The 14,207-nt window shown below is 37.7% G+C and overlaps 1 protein-coding gene across 4 annotated transcripts in view; it reads left to right on the top strand.

Annotated features, from left to right (window-relative positions):
* Positions 1-14,207, top strand: part of LOC101735394 (protein outspread) — a 318,072-nt gene that overhangs the window by 269,503 nt on the left and 34,362 nt on the right. For all 4 annotated transcript variants that reach the window (XM_038013576.2, XM_038013577.2, XM_038013579.2 and 1 more), the window contains exon 5: positions 6,207-6,395. In XM_038013576.2, coding sequence (XP_037869504.1) covers positions 6,207-6,395 — 189 coding nt within the window. The remainder of the gene's footprint in view (positions 1-6,206; positions 6,396-14,207) is intronic.

The following is a 14,207-nucleotide window of genomic DNA, read 5'->3' as shown; positions in this document are numbered from 1 at the left end:
ACTTAACAGGTAATTAATGTAGTGGTATCTAGTCGCCATAATTGGTAACTATAAACAATATTATTAACAGTTTTCAATACACTAGTTCTGAATAAGATCCCTGTATAAGATCAAATCAAGTAATATGGGAACTATTGGAAGTATTTGAGAGTAATGTTATGTAGTTTAGGCCACGTACACGTAGCATATACAGACGCTACAGGCTTGAATATCGATTTAAATGTATTATACAGACTAATAGTGTAGATAAACAAGCCCACTGAGTTTCTCGCCGGATCTTCTCAGTGGATCGCGTTTCCGATCCAATGGTAGATTCTGCGAAGCACTGCTCTTGCTAGGGTTAGTGTTAGCAACAACGTCAGGCTTGAGGCCCGTGAGCTCACCTACTAGTTAAGTCTACGCTGAAATGATCTTTCAAGACAATCAGCTTAGGTAGAACAAAAAAAAAACTAGATAAACTGTCCGCCTAGTACTGAACTATTTTGTGAGTTGAGAATGCATCACTATGCAAACAATCACACGTTGATAATAATTACAGTAGATCCAATTTTCGTGAATTTGTTGACTCAAGTGTGGAGACAGTCTATGCATTACGTATCATATGCAAAATAGTTTTATAGGGACTCCATTGTGATGAGATAAGGTAACTTATGCCGTGCTTTCTATCAGCGATAGGACGAATACGTGATATCTTACAAACTGACAACACAATGTTAATGTCCACTTGCCACATGCAGTAAGTAATCTGAAATGAATGTTTACGGTAGGCAGTGGCTTAGCTCTGCCCCTGGTATTACTGAGGTTCATGGGCGACGGTAACTACTCACCATCAGGTGGGCCATAGGCTAGTTTACCTACAAGGGCAATCTTCTCTTCTCCATCGCTCCCTCATTGCTGAGGATCGTGACTCCGTTTTAGCTTGTCGACTGTCAGCGTCCATCGGTTCCGGTCAGTTACCTGGTGTAGTGCAGCGCTAAGTGGTCCGCTGGTTTGCTCGGAGATCTGGTCGGACCAACGTTTGGGGCTCCGGCCTCTAGGACGTTTTCCTTCTACCTTTCCAGTGACCATCAGACGTTCCAAGGCAATAAAAAAATAAAAATAAATGTTGCGTGAAAATATTGCTAAATTCGTTTATACCTGTTTTTCTATATCGGCACGACAAAAAGAACTCAAACAAGGTTATTAATATTGTTAATTTCCTATAAAACGTAAGAATCTCATCTTAACTACTTCAAAAGTGTAAAATTAACTGTCAATATAATATTAACATTCGCCCCTTGTAAATTTTATAGTTCATTACGAAATGTTATCTGTATAATATATTCGTTTCTGTCTGGATTCTACCGTTATTTGCGGAATCATAATATCTGTAAGCAATCCCTAAGCTAAGTAAGCTCCGATAATAAAATTTGATGTTTCCACAAAGTAAGCTGGAAACTAGTCAAGGAGCTTGTTCATAAAAAATCTGCACATATAATTTTCGATCGCGGCTCGGCTTGAATCGATCGTGTTGTTAATATAAAAATTTGACTGTACGTGTGAATCCTGTTCCGAAATATCAAGAAGTAAACGAAGAAAGAAGATTCATAATTAATCTATCTATCTATAAATATAAAAATGAATTGCTGTTCGTTAATCTCGCTAAAACTCGAGAACGGCTGGACCGATTTGGCTAATTTTGGTCTTGAATTATTTGTGGAAGTCCAGAGAAGGTTTAAAAGGTAGATAAATATGAAAATGCTTGGAATTAAATAAAAATCACAATTTTGTTTTTCCTTTGATGTGTCCATCGTCGGACAGATTCCTTTTGTTTGTTTTAAGTCTATTTTATATTAAGTAATAAAGTTCACTGATTACCCAGAAACAAAGTTTTTTAAAGTCTATTTGATTTCGTCCTATTAATAAATAGGAAAGTTAGGATTCCTATTTTCTTTTTTGACAACTACTCCAGGAGCAGGCTAGGACAGGTTGAGGGGGGTCTATTACGATGTCTGAAAGGTTAAATTTCCTTTTTTGAAATAAAGTAGTTAATGTCATCAAACTCACTGATAAAAATCGCAACATAATAAATTAATATAAATTTATATATTTAATATATTTATATATAAAATTAATTATAATTTAATTCCGAGTTAAATAAAAATAGCAATTTTGTTTTTCCTTTGATGTGTCCCCCGTCGGACGGATTCCTTTTGTTTGTTTTAAGTTTATTTTATACAAAAGTTTAGGTCTTTTATTTAACGATATAGGCACTACGAAGTCTGCCGGGTCAGCTAGTTACAGTATAAATTTTTGGTCCTTTTGGTTCGTAACGCCATTATGTCATTAACTTCCATGAAATTTCCGTAACTAAATTGTAGTTTCGTTTGAATCCGCTGATGATGCGCGAATATTATCCTCAAACTCACTGGATAACAGTTTCGCAACACACACACACTCGATATAAATTTATAAGATTTTCATATGATTCATTTTCACTATCACTTGATCGTTCTAATGACTGAATTCTGTGTCGAAATAAATACCGAGTCGGCATGTGTCGAATTAAACCTTTTACGGCGATCTAGAGTGACGTAATAAATCAAATAGTTTTGTGCGTGTTCGTGCCGCAGTATGCGACATTAATCATTATTGTAACAGAATTGCAAAGTTGTCGTTTGGGCGGTTGCGAAATTTTCGAAGTGACAGCGAACGCGTTAGATGTTTTGAGGTCTGTGGTCGCTCGCCTTTCGATATCGAACGGAAGAAGTATTTTTACTGGTGGTAGGACCTCTTGTGAGTCCGCGCGGGTAGGTACCACCACCTCCCTGCCTATTTCTGCCGTGAAGCAGTAATGCGTTTCGGTTTGAAGGGTGGGAGCAGCCGTTGTAACTATACTTGAGACCTTAGAACTTATATCTCAAGAAGGGAGGCGCATTTACGTTGTAGATGGCTCCAGTAACCACTTAACACCAGGTGGGCTGCGAGCTCGTCCACCCACCTAAGCATTAAAAAAAAAAAAAAGTAATTGACTAAAAAAATATTTTGTAATCTTTGATAACCGCAAAACGTTTTACGTGTGATCGTTACGTTTACGTTACGTGGTCGCTCCGGTCCCGTTCGCTTGGATGCGGGCTGCTCTATTTTGCACTCGTCAACCACAATGTTTTGACGTCTACTTACATTCGTATGGTGTAAGTTGTGACTTATAGCGATTTGAATTTTTTCTCGTTGTACTATCTCATAATGGCTCTCACAGTTTTTGAAAATAGAATTCCCATGAATTTCTTTCTTTAGAATACGATTAATGAACTACGAGTAATGAGATTCTAAAATTAAAACTATAGATATCTACAGTTAAAATTCACTTTTTTCCTCTTCAATGCAAATTCGTTGGAAACATGTCTTAGAAATTTTTCGTACCACGGAACCTGGTCCCTCAATTATCAAATTTTCGTTTAACTTAAGATAACGTCTTCTAAACATTTTAACTATAATATAAATAACTCAACGCGTACATTGCATATAGTCGTCGTCAACAACCGAAACTTTTACTGATGGTATTATAAGCGCACACGGGAAAGTACATGTAATATGAATGTCTGTTATGAACATGTATCCTTATTCTCGTTGTTATCCCAGTCATTCGGTCAGTCATTAGATTCGAAAAGAATTGACCGCACAAAGCAGCGTCTTGAATATGCCTCTGACATAGCCGATGTCCATAAGCGGTATATACTTACGAACATCATCAACTGGGGCATTACTGTCGCGACTAGGTTAAAGCCTTCTCTGGTAAATCTCCCCAATCTGAATTATTTGGGGCTTTTTTTCTATGACTAATTACCCCTAATTGCTTGGTATATTGTTCGATCGCGACGGCTATTATACGCCGGCGGCCGACGCCGTCCAAAGATCTGATCTTGGACCTGCCTCTGCTTCTGCGACCCTTAGATACTCTGGCCTTGTCCATTCGCGCCACGTGCAGTTCCCATTGCAGTTGTCCGACTAACTAAATTATTCTGTATGCCACTTTATGAAAACCATGATAACAGAAAATCCAATTACGTATTTGTAAAAAACCGACAGCTCTATTTCGACGATGACAACAAACGTCGGAAACTCTGAAGCTTACATTTTGCACCACAACGCAACCGGCCGAGACATTAACATACCGCTAGGATAAGCACCGGGCCAGGAGCAGTGATAAACGTTACATTATACGAAGGCGGCTACGCTATTAAACTCTACAGAACCGGGATCAAACGTACAAGGTCTGGAGGTCTTTGTAATTGTACACGCACCTTTAGAATCTTAATGATTCTTAATTAGCAACAGAACAAATAGATTACGGTTATTGTTCAATGCGTGTTTGTCGATAAATGCTGTAGATAGGCCGAGAAACAACCGACCCGTCCGATGTTAATTGGTGACCCTTTAAGAAATAACAACATAGACGGGAAAAAAGGTTACATAAAAAAAAAATAACGCGTGTAAAGTGTATATCATAGTAATGATCCCAACTTATCGAGCTTCGATTATTAAATAAGCGATCGTTACGAATATAGTTTTAACGCTTAGCATAAAACGTAGCGGTCTTAATGGATATATAGAACCCAGAACCTAAGGAACAAGATCTAAAACTCTATTAATTAATTACTGTAATTTTAATGAAAAATTATAATATTAACATTTACAAGGTATTTCACTTAAATGTAACTTGCTTAGTGAAGTGTGTTGGGAAAGCAGGATGCTCTGCGGAGAAAATAGGATAGATGATGGTACCGTTCCGTGTGGTCTCGGAACAGGTCATACCACTATTCTGAAAGAAAACATTACCAGGAAATTTGGGTTGGAAATTAATTTGCTTGAAATAAAGGTTCGATAAAATTATTTGCCAGAATAGAAACATGAAAACCCTGCCAACAGGCTGCCAACCATGAGCAATCATGAACATATTTGACTGTGTTCCTCTTTTTAATTAGTCACTGATACATACATATCTATCTACAAATACTTAGATATGAACCATAATCTCGATAAAAATGTGAGACTAACTATAAAAAACTTAAAAAAAAAAGACTATCTTCACGGCCGATGGCTTCTGTTGAGCATTCCCCGCCTTGTTTGATTAAATAAATAAAATCTAATCGAAGAATTAAGTCATCAACCTACCGAAACCTTTGCAGCTTCGATTGCGATTAGCATAAGCAAAATAAAGTAGCAGCGTTACGTAGATTCCAAAGTTTTGTCAGAATCAATCAATCCGCCAAACATCTGCTCGAACCGTCTTAAATAAACTACTAAACATCCCACTTAAATGCCCGATGCGTTTGACTATTAAAGTCAAAGTCACAGGTGCGCTATAAAATGTACAACCGAAGTGATATATGTTTAATATTTCGTTCCATTTGTCTTGGCGCTCTCGCGGGGGCTCGTTATTAATGAATTCATTAGGCTGTAGCGAGCAGCAACACCGCCGCGCCGCCTCAACTACTCGGATCGTTTAGTTCGCGTCTTAAAACATTACGCATTTCGTTACAGCCTATCTGCGCGTTTATTGACTGTATTTTAATTATATTTACGATAATCGATTTTGATGTAAACTTAAATATGTTTTGTTGTTCGATTCCTGTAAATGTGGACGGTTAAATAGGAGTGTTGTGAAACGAAATTCACACGTCACACAAAAATTCGTGTGAACAGTAATGGTTGCATATTGGATTATATACTGATCTGAGGAAATGTTTTTTTTTTTTTTATTGCTTAGATGGGTGGACGAGCTCACAGCCCACGTGTTAAGTGGTTACTGGAGCCCATGGACATCTACAACGTAAATGCGCCACCCACCTTGAGATATAAGTTCTAAGGTCTCAAGTATAGTTACAACGGCTGCCCCACCCTTCAAACCGAAACGCATTACTGCTTCACGACAGAAATAAGCAGGGTGGGGGTATAACTATAGGTATAGGGTATAACATCCAAATAAATTAAAAAAAATCGTTTCGTTTGAGTTTTACGTTTCAAATGACAATTAAAAAATTCGCTATTAAACATTTGTCTTAATTATGTTTACGACTACAAAAAAACCAGAAAAGATACTAACGTAATATGAAATTAATTACAATCAATAATTAAACAATTTTCACACATAAAAAAAATGCCAATATTGTGTTTACATATCACACACACATCGCAAATGACTAATGACCGAATTTGTTCTACAGCCAGACACGGTCCCGCAAGCCAGCATCGACATGACATCAGTCCTGGAGGTCCGCGAGGCTGACAGTGTTACGGGGCACCCTCACAGCCTCGGCATCACCACGCCGGAACGGATCACTTTCGTCAAAGGAACCTGCAGGGAGGAGACGCGCTGGTGGGCTGATGTATTGAGCGTCTACCCTAGGAGTAAGGTAAGCCAAATGCTACTACAGCTTCATATTTAAATTAGTTTTAGCAATATTAGACAAACTGTTATAGCCAGCAGAAAAGTCTTAATTTTCCAGCTCATTTAGCTCCAAGCGGCTTACCATACCTTACTGGTGGTAGGACCTCTTGTGAGTCCGCGCGGGTAAGTTACCACCACCCTGCCTATTTCTGCCGTGAAGCAGTAATGCGTTTCGATTTGAAGGGTGGGGCAGCCGTTGTAACTATACTGAGACCTTAGAACTTATATCTCAAGGTGGGTGGCGCATTTACGTTGTAGATGTCTATGGACTCCAGTAACCATTTAACACCAGGTGGGCTGTGAGTTCGTCCACCCATCCAAGCAATAAAAATATAAAATAAAAAACACTTACCATCAAATTAAATACATTAGGTGATCACAATGCCCTGGTATGACACTCAGAGGCAATTCATTAGTACTTTTTTGTAAGAATGAAAGGTGCCCCATTTTGTATTCTGTATTCTGACTAACTGAAGAGTTTCAAAAGTTATTATGTTGAATGTTTTGTTATGAAAAACTTAAAAGCTTTTATCCACGAAGTCGTAATCTTCAGTGACAGTAACCAAATTCATGCCTTGAAACTCAAAATGATCGCTGAGACATCAGCTTATTTGCTGGATTGAGCTTCCTAGTTATTTAATGAGGTAACACAAAGGCCTCATTCCCGGATCGGAAGCAAAACATTACACTGAATTCACACTCGAGCGTGAATCTGTTGAGTGCTAGTTGCGTGTTGCATTGAGTGCATTAATCTCGTATTCCACTACGGTGTTAGGGTTCTATAATAATTACAGGAAAGCGTACAAGGTATATATGAATACAGCAGTTTAATCAGCAAAAGTTTTTTAATTGAATAGTGCTTTGACAGAGGAAACCGTTTTGAATTTAAATTTCGATATATGTACGTACTACAAAAGCTTTACTTATTTCAAAATATAATGACGTCATGGCTACTGACGTCATTATCACCATTGATATCAAAGACAGAACAAAAATTCCAATTTGTTCAGTTTTGTACAGTGTCGCACAGACGAGAATATGCATCGATAAAGTTCAATTACATGTCTCAGTTTCGCAAAGATTCTACAACTACAGCACCCAATATAAGTCGGGAACTATGTAGTTATTTTAGAGCCACTGCCCACAAATCTCCCGACTTAGGGTCTGTACTACTCTCGGCTTTTTCCATTCAAGCCGTTACGACCAGTCCCCTCAATAACAGCTTTTTGCTTCGTGGGTATAAATTACAAAATAATAATAATAATAATTGTCTCCCAACAACTAGACCTCACGTATAAGCGTCATGACTAACTGTAACTTTTTAACACATAATATTTATTGCTTAGATGGAAAGGCGAGATCATAACCCATCTGGTGTTAAGTAGCTATCGGAGTCCATAGACATGAATAAGGTAAATAACGCCACCATTCATAAGACTTGAGTTCAAAGTCTCAGTTTAACAGTAGATCGGCTTCCCCAACCTTCGAACCGAAATGCATTACTGCTTCACGGCAGGAATGGATGGTGGTACCTACCCGCGCGGGCCCAAAAGACGCTGTATCAACAGTAATATTATCTGTCTATCGTCAACATATAAATTAACAAATTATGTGTCGGAAACTATTAGCTACCGGGCTGTTTCCAGTATAATCGAAGAAAACAGGAAGTCCTGTGTAAAATTAATATTCATTATGACTTTTTTTCCTGGAACCGGCCCGATACGGAGGCAGAGACTACGTTTAGATTGGAATCTAAAACATAGCCACAGATAATGAGACGAGTGCAACCACTTCCTAAAGGGAAAGCTGCGCGTTTGCAAATTGCAGGCTTCTGCGTACTGCCCTGAACTAGGAATCGTTGAGGGGAATTTTAATGACTTCGTCTCTATAATGGTATACAGCTTCGCAGTCAAATCTGAATTTTCACTTTTAAATATTCCATGATTTTAATTTTATTTATTTATTGCATAAATGGATAGACGAGCTCACATCCCACCTGGTGTTAAGTGGTTACCGGAGCCCATAGACATCTACAACGTAAATGCCGCCACCTACCTTGAGATATGAGTTTTAAGATCTCAGTATAGTTACAGCGGCTGCGCCACCCTTCTAACCGAAACGCATTACTGCTTCGCGGCAGAAATAGGCAGGGTGGTACCTACCGATGCGGACTCACAAGAGTTCCTACCACCAATAGAGAGATTGAATTGTATTGTCGAAGATTGCTGAAAGAAATTGTTCTACATTCTTACTAGGACAGACTATTTCTACAGATTGTCTGATAGTAAGTAGTTACTATCGTAGAGTTATGGCGTTTTGCCGCCTACAATGAAAAGAATAAAATACGGGAAACACTATAAAGAGAAGGCCATTCCGGAGTCTCAAATGATCTCTGATAATGGACTGTGTGATTGAACGCCGTATCTCTAGGTACTTTTGTTGCTGTGAGAGCACACCGCACCACTAACACTTAACGGAACCATGTTCAACGATTAATCTGAGCAACTCGAAGAGGCAGAAATAGTCTTAAACAATTTAAAAACGAAGTTTTTTTATATAAATATTTCATCACCACTTTAATATAGTTTACCAATAACCTGTGAATGAGCATGTCTTCACGAATAAATGGGCGATATTAACATACCTTGTGATGTGCCAACGATTAGGAAAAACAGATTAACTTGAAAACTATGTTTACAAAAACAACCGATCCCATCATCATCATCATTTTCAGTCTGATTCGCCTAGTGTTGAACAGAGACTCTACTCTACTTGTTCCGGTCCTGAACTGACGTCATCCAGCTATAGCTACAAACAAACCGACAAACATATGGACTGCAAATACCCAATTAAAAATAAACGATATCATATGTCATAAGTTCATGAATAAGGCCGACCCTAAATCTTTATGCCCAGCTGTGTCCCAAAAAGCTGTATGATGTCACCCCACGGTGCGGCACTGCTCAATGGATGTATAACCTAATTTTTCAATTGACCGTAATCGTCGGCGATCGATTCCTTTGAATTTCGCGTCTGTGTATGTGCCGACAGCGTAGTGCATTAGTAGTTAAGCGATCGGTAATTGGTTTGGTAATTGTACGTATTTTAGGTGTCGATGTCAAGGAATTATGTAGTCTATCGTTAAAATAACGTAATCTTCATTTTTGGATAAACATCCTTTGTAATATATAGGTATACATCCAGTAAATCTCGACTGGCTTTATAAACCTAATCAGGCCATTGGCATTTTTGAAATACCCCTTTTTTGCAGTTTTAAAAAAAATGGATGATGGTAATTAAATAGACTGCATTCTAATATCCAGCTAATTTTCCTTTATTATTGTATATTATATACTGATTAAAAGAATTTGCCGAATTTCAACACGCATTACTATTTTTCATAGCAAACAAGTTAGAATTTGAATTTCGACCCAGTGATACGAATGATATTTGGGGTAGTTTTTAATGTATAACTCCTAATTTAACAGTGTTTACGAATATATAGTTAAAGGACCACGCGCCTGTTGTCATGACAACAAATTTACTGTACTTATAATTGCGGTAACATTTAAGGTTATGAGAATTAAATCAAATAACTCGTTTTTGGTCACAAATTTGAAAACGTCCCTATTGATGATTCTGTTTCAAAATGAACTATGGCGCATACGATTTCAGCGATCACCAACGTGCAGTAATTAGTCAGTTTCACTGGAGCAGACTGTTTACATTAGCTAACCCCATTCTTTTAAATAGAACGCATGTGCAAGTCGATCCTAGATTCTTGGATTTGTTTGTTTTATAAATGCTCCTATCCATGCTCACATTTCTAAAGCTAAACAATTTCTCATAATATCGACACGGAATTCTATTTTGCAGTTTTAAATTTTAAAGTATTTTCTTTGGTGACATTAAAGACTAGGTTTATTTTTCTGCTATATTTTCGCTGGTAGCTTAAGAGGCTATTCCAGCCATCGATTTCATGTTTCTGTTTTAATCAATCTTTAATTTGTCACATAAAGACTAATAAATATCTCAAAATAAATAAATACAGTCCACGCTTATTTACCACAACGCAACACGGGCTCAACATGAGAGAATTTGCTAACACTAGCCCTAGGAAGAGCTATGCTTCGCAGAATCTACCACCGGATCGGAATCGCGACCCACTGAGAAGAAACCGGCGACAAACTTAGTGGGTTGTGTCTATGGGTTGGTTCACTTGGCGAACTGTTCGTCATAATGGACGAGTTCGAGTTTAATGACCACAATTATTTACGTAGTCTTTGTTCACGAGTGCATAAGACCACCAACGCCATGTTTAAATGAGTGACAGCTATCTACGTATCAGCTCTATCCTTGACTACATCTAAGAAGCCTCAACTGTCAGTTTTCAGTTACTTATCAATCTTGAATATAGCAAAATTACTTTGACCCGTCTTACGCAAACGGTTCGTTTCATATTTGATATGTTACAACAGGTCTGGCACGTTTTTATAGTCCGTGTTCATGTAATAATTGTTCTTAAGGAATTAAAATAAAGAGGTAATGCGTAGGAGCAGTAATAAAGTAATAAAATGTCCGGATTATATCCAAGTGATGTGTGAACATGAAAATTTCGTGACAATTCACATAATCCTATAGAGTATATTCGGTAAACCCTCCGGTATCAATCGCTAAAGGACACTGTTCTTCTATTTGGCTTACAAATTTCAAAAACCCATCCTGAAAAATCGATAATGTTACGAGTACAGATAATTTCTATTTTAATTACGATCGAGAATTAATAACAAATAACTAGAAATCAATTAATTATTTTTTACTATGGACACGGAAACTGCATTGTACTGCCTGTGATGGGATGGGTATTCGTTCTTCGGATAATTGCGAGCTGACCATATAAGTTTGACGAGGAAATACGTGCTGTACCGACAATTATCACCGGTATCCGTTGATAGAAATCGCGACTTGTGTACTGTTTATGGTATTTCTATTCCGAGATGTTTTTGCGAAACGCGTGACTATTTTGCGAGGTTTTGTTAAAGCTTTAGACGTATTTACGAGAGAGCTCATAAAGAAAGCAACACGCCACCCACCTTGAAACTTGAAAACAATATCTTAGATAAAGAACTAATTCTATTAATCACTAATACTGATCAAAATCGGTTGCCATTCCTAAATAGCCATAATTACTTCTCATAAACTCAATAATAGAGGAGTCGTCTATGTTTCATTTTTGGATTTTTGTTACGCTACAGGATTAAAAGAATATTCTCGCTGCTTTCAATTTTTGGAAATAACTTTTAGATATACACATAATATTATATGCTTGAAAGAAAAAAATAATTTAAATTACTTTTACGGTTCGAATACTCCATAGTTTTCGTGGTTACGGACTAGAGGAAATGTCAAAAACATGAAACATCCCCCATCGATCGGTCAAATGTTCATATGCAGATACTACCGAACACCTAACCATAAATCTATCAATACTTCAACTAGGTTAGCACCGAATGATAATATCTAATCCCATTCCGATCCGTTACCAGAATTGACGCACTAACAGCACATCCCTTTTCATGTTACCGAATCGTTTTAATTAATCCTTGAGCTGAGACGAATCAATTATTTCCTTTTCACCGACATACGAACGTAATTGATATGAACTAGTTCGAATGACCAGTCTCGAACGGGAGGAGGCGATGATTAAAACACTTTTTCTTTCACATGTGAATTAAAAATATAGACGTTACATGGTTGATTGCCAAAGTGTATTTATACGTTTAGATATAGAATGAGCCGAAAAGGACCATAAATAAAATATAAATGTAATGTAAATTTATTTACAGGTGGTAGGTAGGACCTCTTGTGAATCCGCGCGGGTGAAGCAGTAATGCGTTTCCGTTGGAAGGGCGGGATAGCCGCTGTAACTATACTTGAGACCTTAGAACTTATATCTCAAGGTGGGTGGCGCATTTACGTTGTGAATGTCTATGGACTCCAGTAACCACTTAACATCAGGTGGGCTGTGAGCTCGTCCACCCATCTAAGCAATAAAAAAAATTAAGAGTTTAAAACTTACCAATATTTCGGCGTGATGCAAGTGCCATTATAAGGGGGAGATTGAAGACTGCGGGTAAATTTTTAAGAGCATAAAGACAGCTTGTACCTTCTTTCTAGTCCGTTTTTAGTGTTACGACTGGAACTCGATGACTAGCCCCTATATTAAATAATATCGGAACACGTTAAATGTTAAATTCTTCTTTATCGTTCCCTCACTACTGAAGATTGCGACCACATGTGACGTTCTTCCACTGTGTTCGATCATGGGTGGCATGGACCGCATGGTACAGACTACCACCAAGTCCTTCTCTTGCTAGATCTGACCATCTGGCCGGTGTTCTGACCATCTGGCCGGTGTTCTGCCCACGGCGCGCGTGCCCTCATGCGACCCGTAATTATGAGCCTCTCTAATTCATGTCTGGGAGACCGCATGCTGTGTCCGAAGAAGCTCATAACACATTCCCGGCCGATGGAAGAGAGCCTTTTTCGGATGCTTAGCTCCCTTAGAATGGACTCAAAGAACCCGTAAAAGTAGAGAAATTTTTAATAATTTGATCCAATCTTCATGTTCATAGCGGTGTTGTAGAGAATATATACCCAAGTTTCTGGTTCATTCTGATGTACATATGTTTCATCGTGTCATCGCTGACAGACCTCTCGACTAGAAAAATGCCGTACAGAATAATATATCGTAAAAAAATATCGAAGTGTAAAGTTCGTCGACCTGACGGCGCCATGTTGTATCATACCGCTTGTTACGAATACCTGATACAAAAATGTTAAGGATTTGTAGACTCGTCGGATTAACATGGATATTAATTAAATTCATTTTTTTTGGCAAGTAGTACAATCATAATTATATTTTTGAAATGAAACTACGTGTGAAACATGATTGGTTAACAAGTAACATTAACATTTGCATCAGAATTAACTAAAATTTTATACAATGGATAAATTCAAATAAACTTTAGTAAAACAACAGATATCTCCGATTATTTCTAAATCGAAATCATTTTTAATTGTATCATAATCCGTCATTGCCTATCAATAAATACATACCCACATGTAAACATAAATAATTATTGCAAATTGGTTTATCATTACGATATATTAAGTAGTACATAAATAATGCAACTTTTGCATATTATTTTTTTCGTCATATTTTAGAAGTATAGTGTATTTATGTTTTTGTTTTTTTTTTCTACATTTAATTTTATTAACGCAATTAACATCCACTATTTTTACCCAAAATATTCCATGTTAATTTATGTATCGCAAACTCGATAAGTGGGTGCCGCACGAACTCAACGATAACCAGCGCAATGAACACATTAAGAAGGTATGCCTTGCGTTACTTAACAGACACAGAAACGAAATAATTTTAAAGCGCATTGTCCTCAATGATTACAAAAGGGATTCTTTTTGATAGATAAGCTATCATCATGTTTATCAGACCCTGGTTCAATACCTAGCCAATGCCTCAAACGAAAACTTACCCATAAAAGTGATGGTTACTGTGTTTGGTGGTCTAGTGCCCATAAATTTCATCACAGATTCTTACCAAGTAGCACCAGCATTACTGCGGATACTGTGAGGAACTGGACGCAATGATGCAGAAGCTCGCGAATCTCCAGCCAGCCTTAGTCCCTCGTCCCGCTGCCCCTAAATGACAACGGTGAACTTTATACGGCACAACAGACGAACTCTAGCTATAAGA

This window comes from Bombyx mori, chromosome 10 (assembly GCF_030269925.1).
Source record: "Bombyx mori chromosome 10, ASM3026992v2".
Taxonomy (NCBI): domain Eukaryota; kingdom Metazoa; phylum Arthropoda; class Insecta; order Lepidoptera; family Bombycidae; genus Bombyx; species Bombyx mori.
The sequence above is the reverse complement of the archived record's forward strand: the minus strand, read 5'-3'. Positions and strand labels throughout refer to the sequence as shown.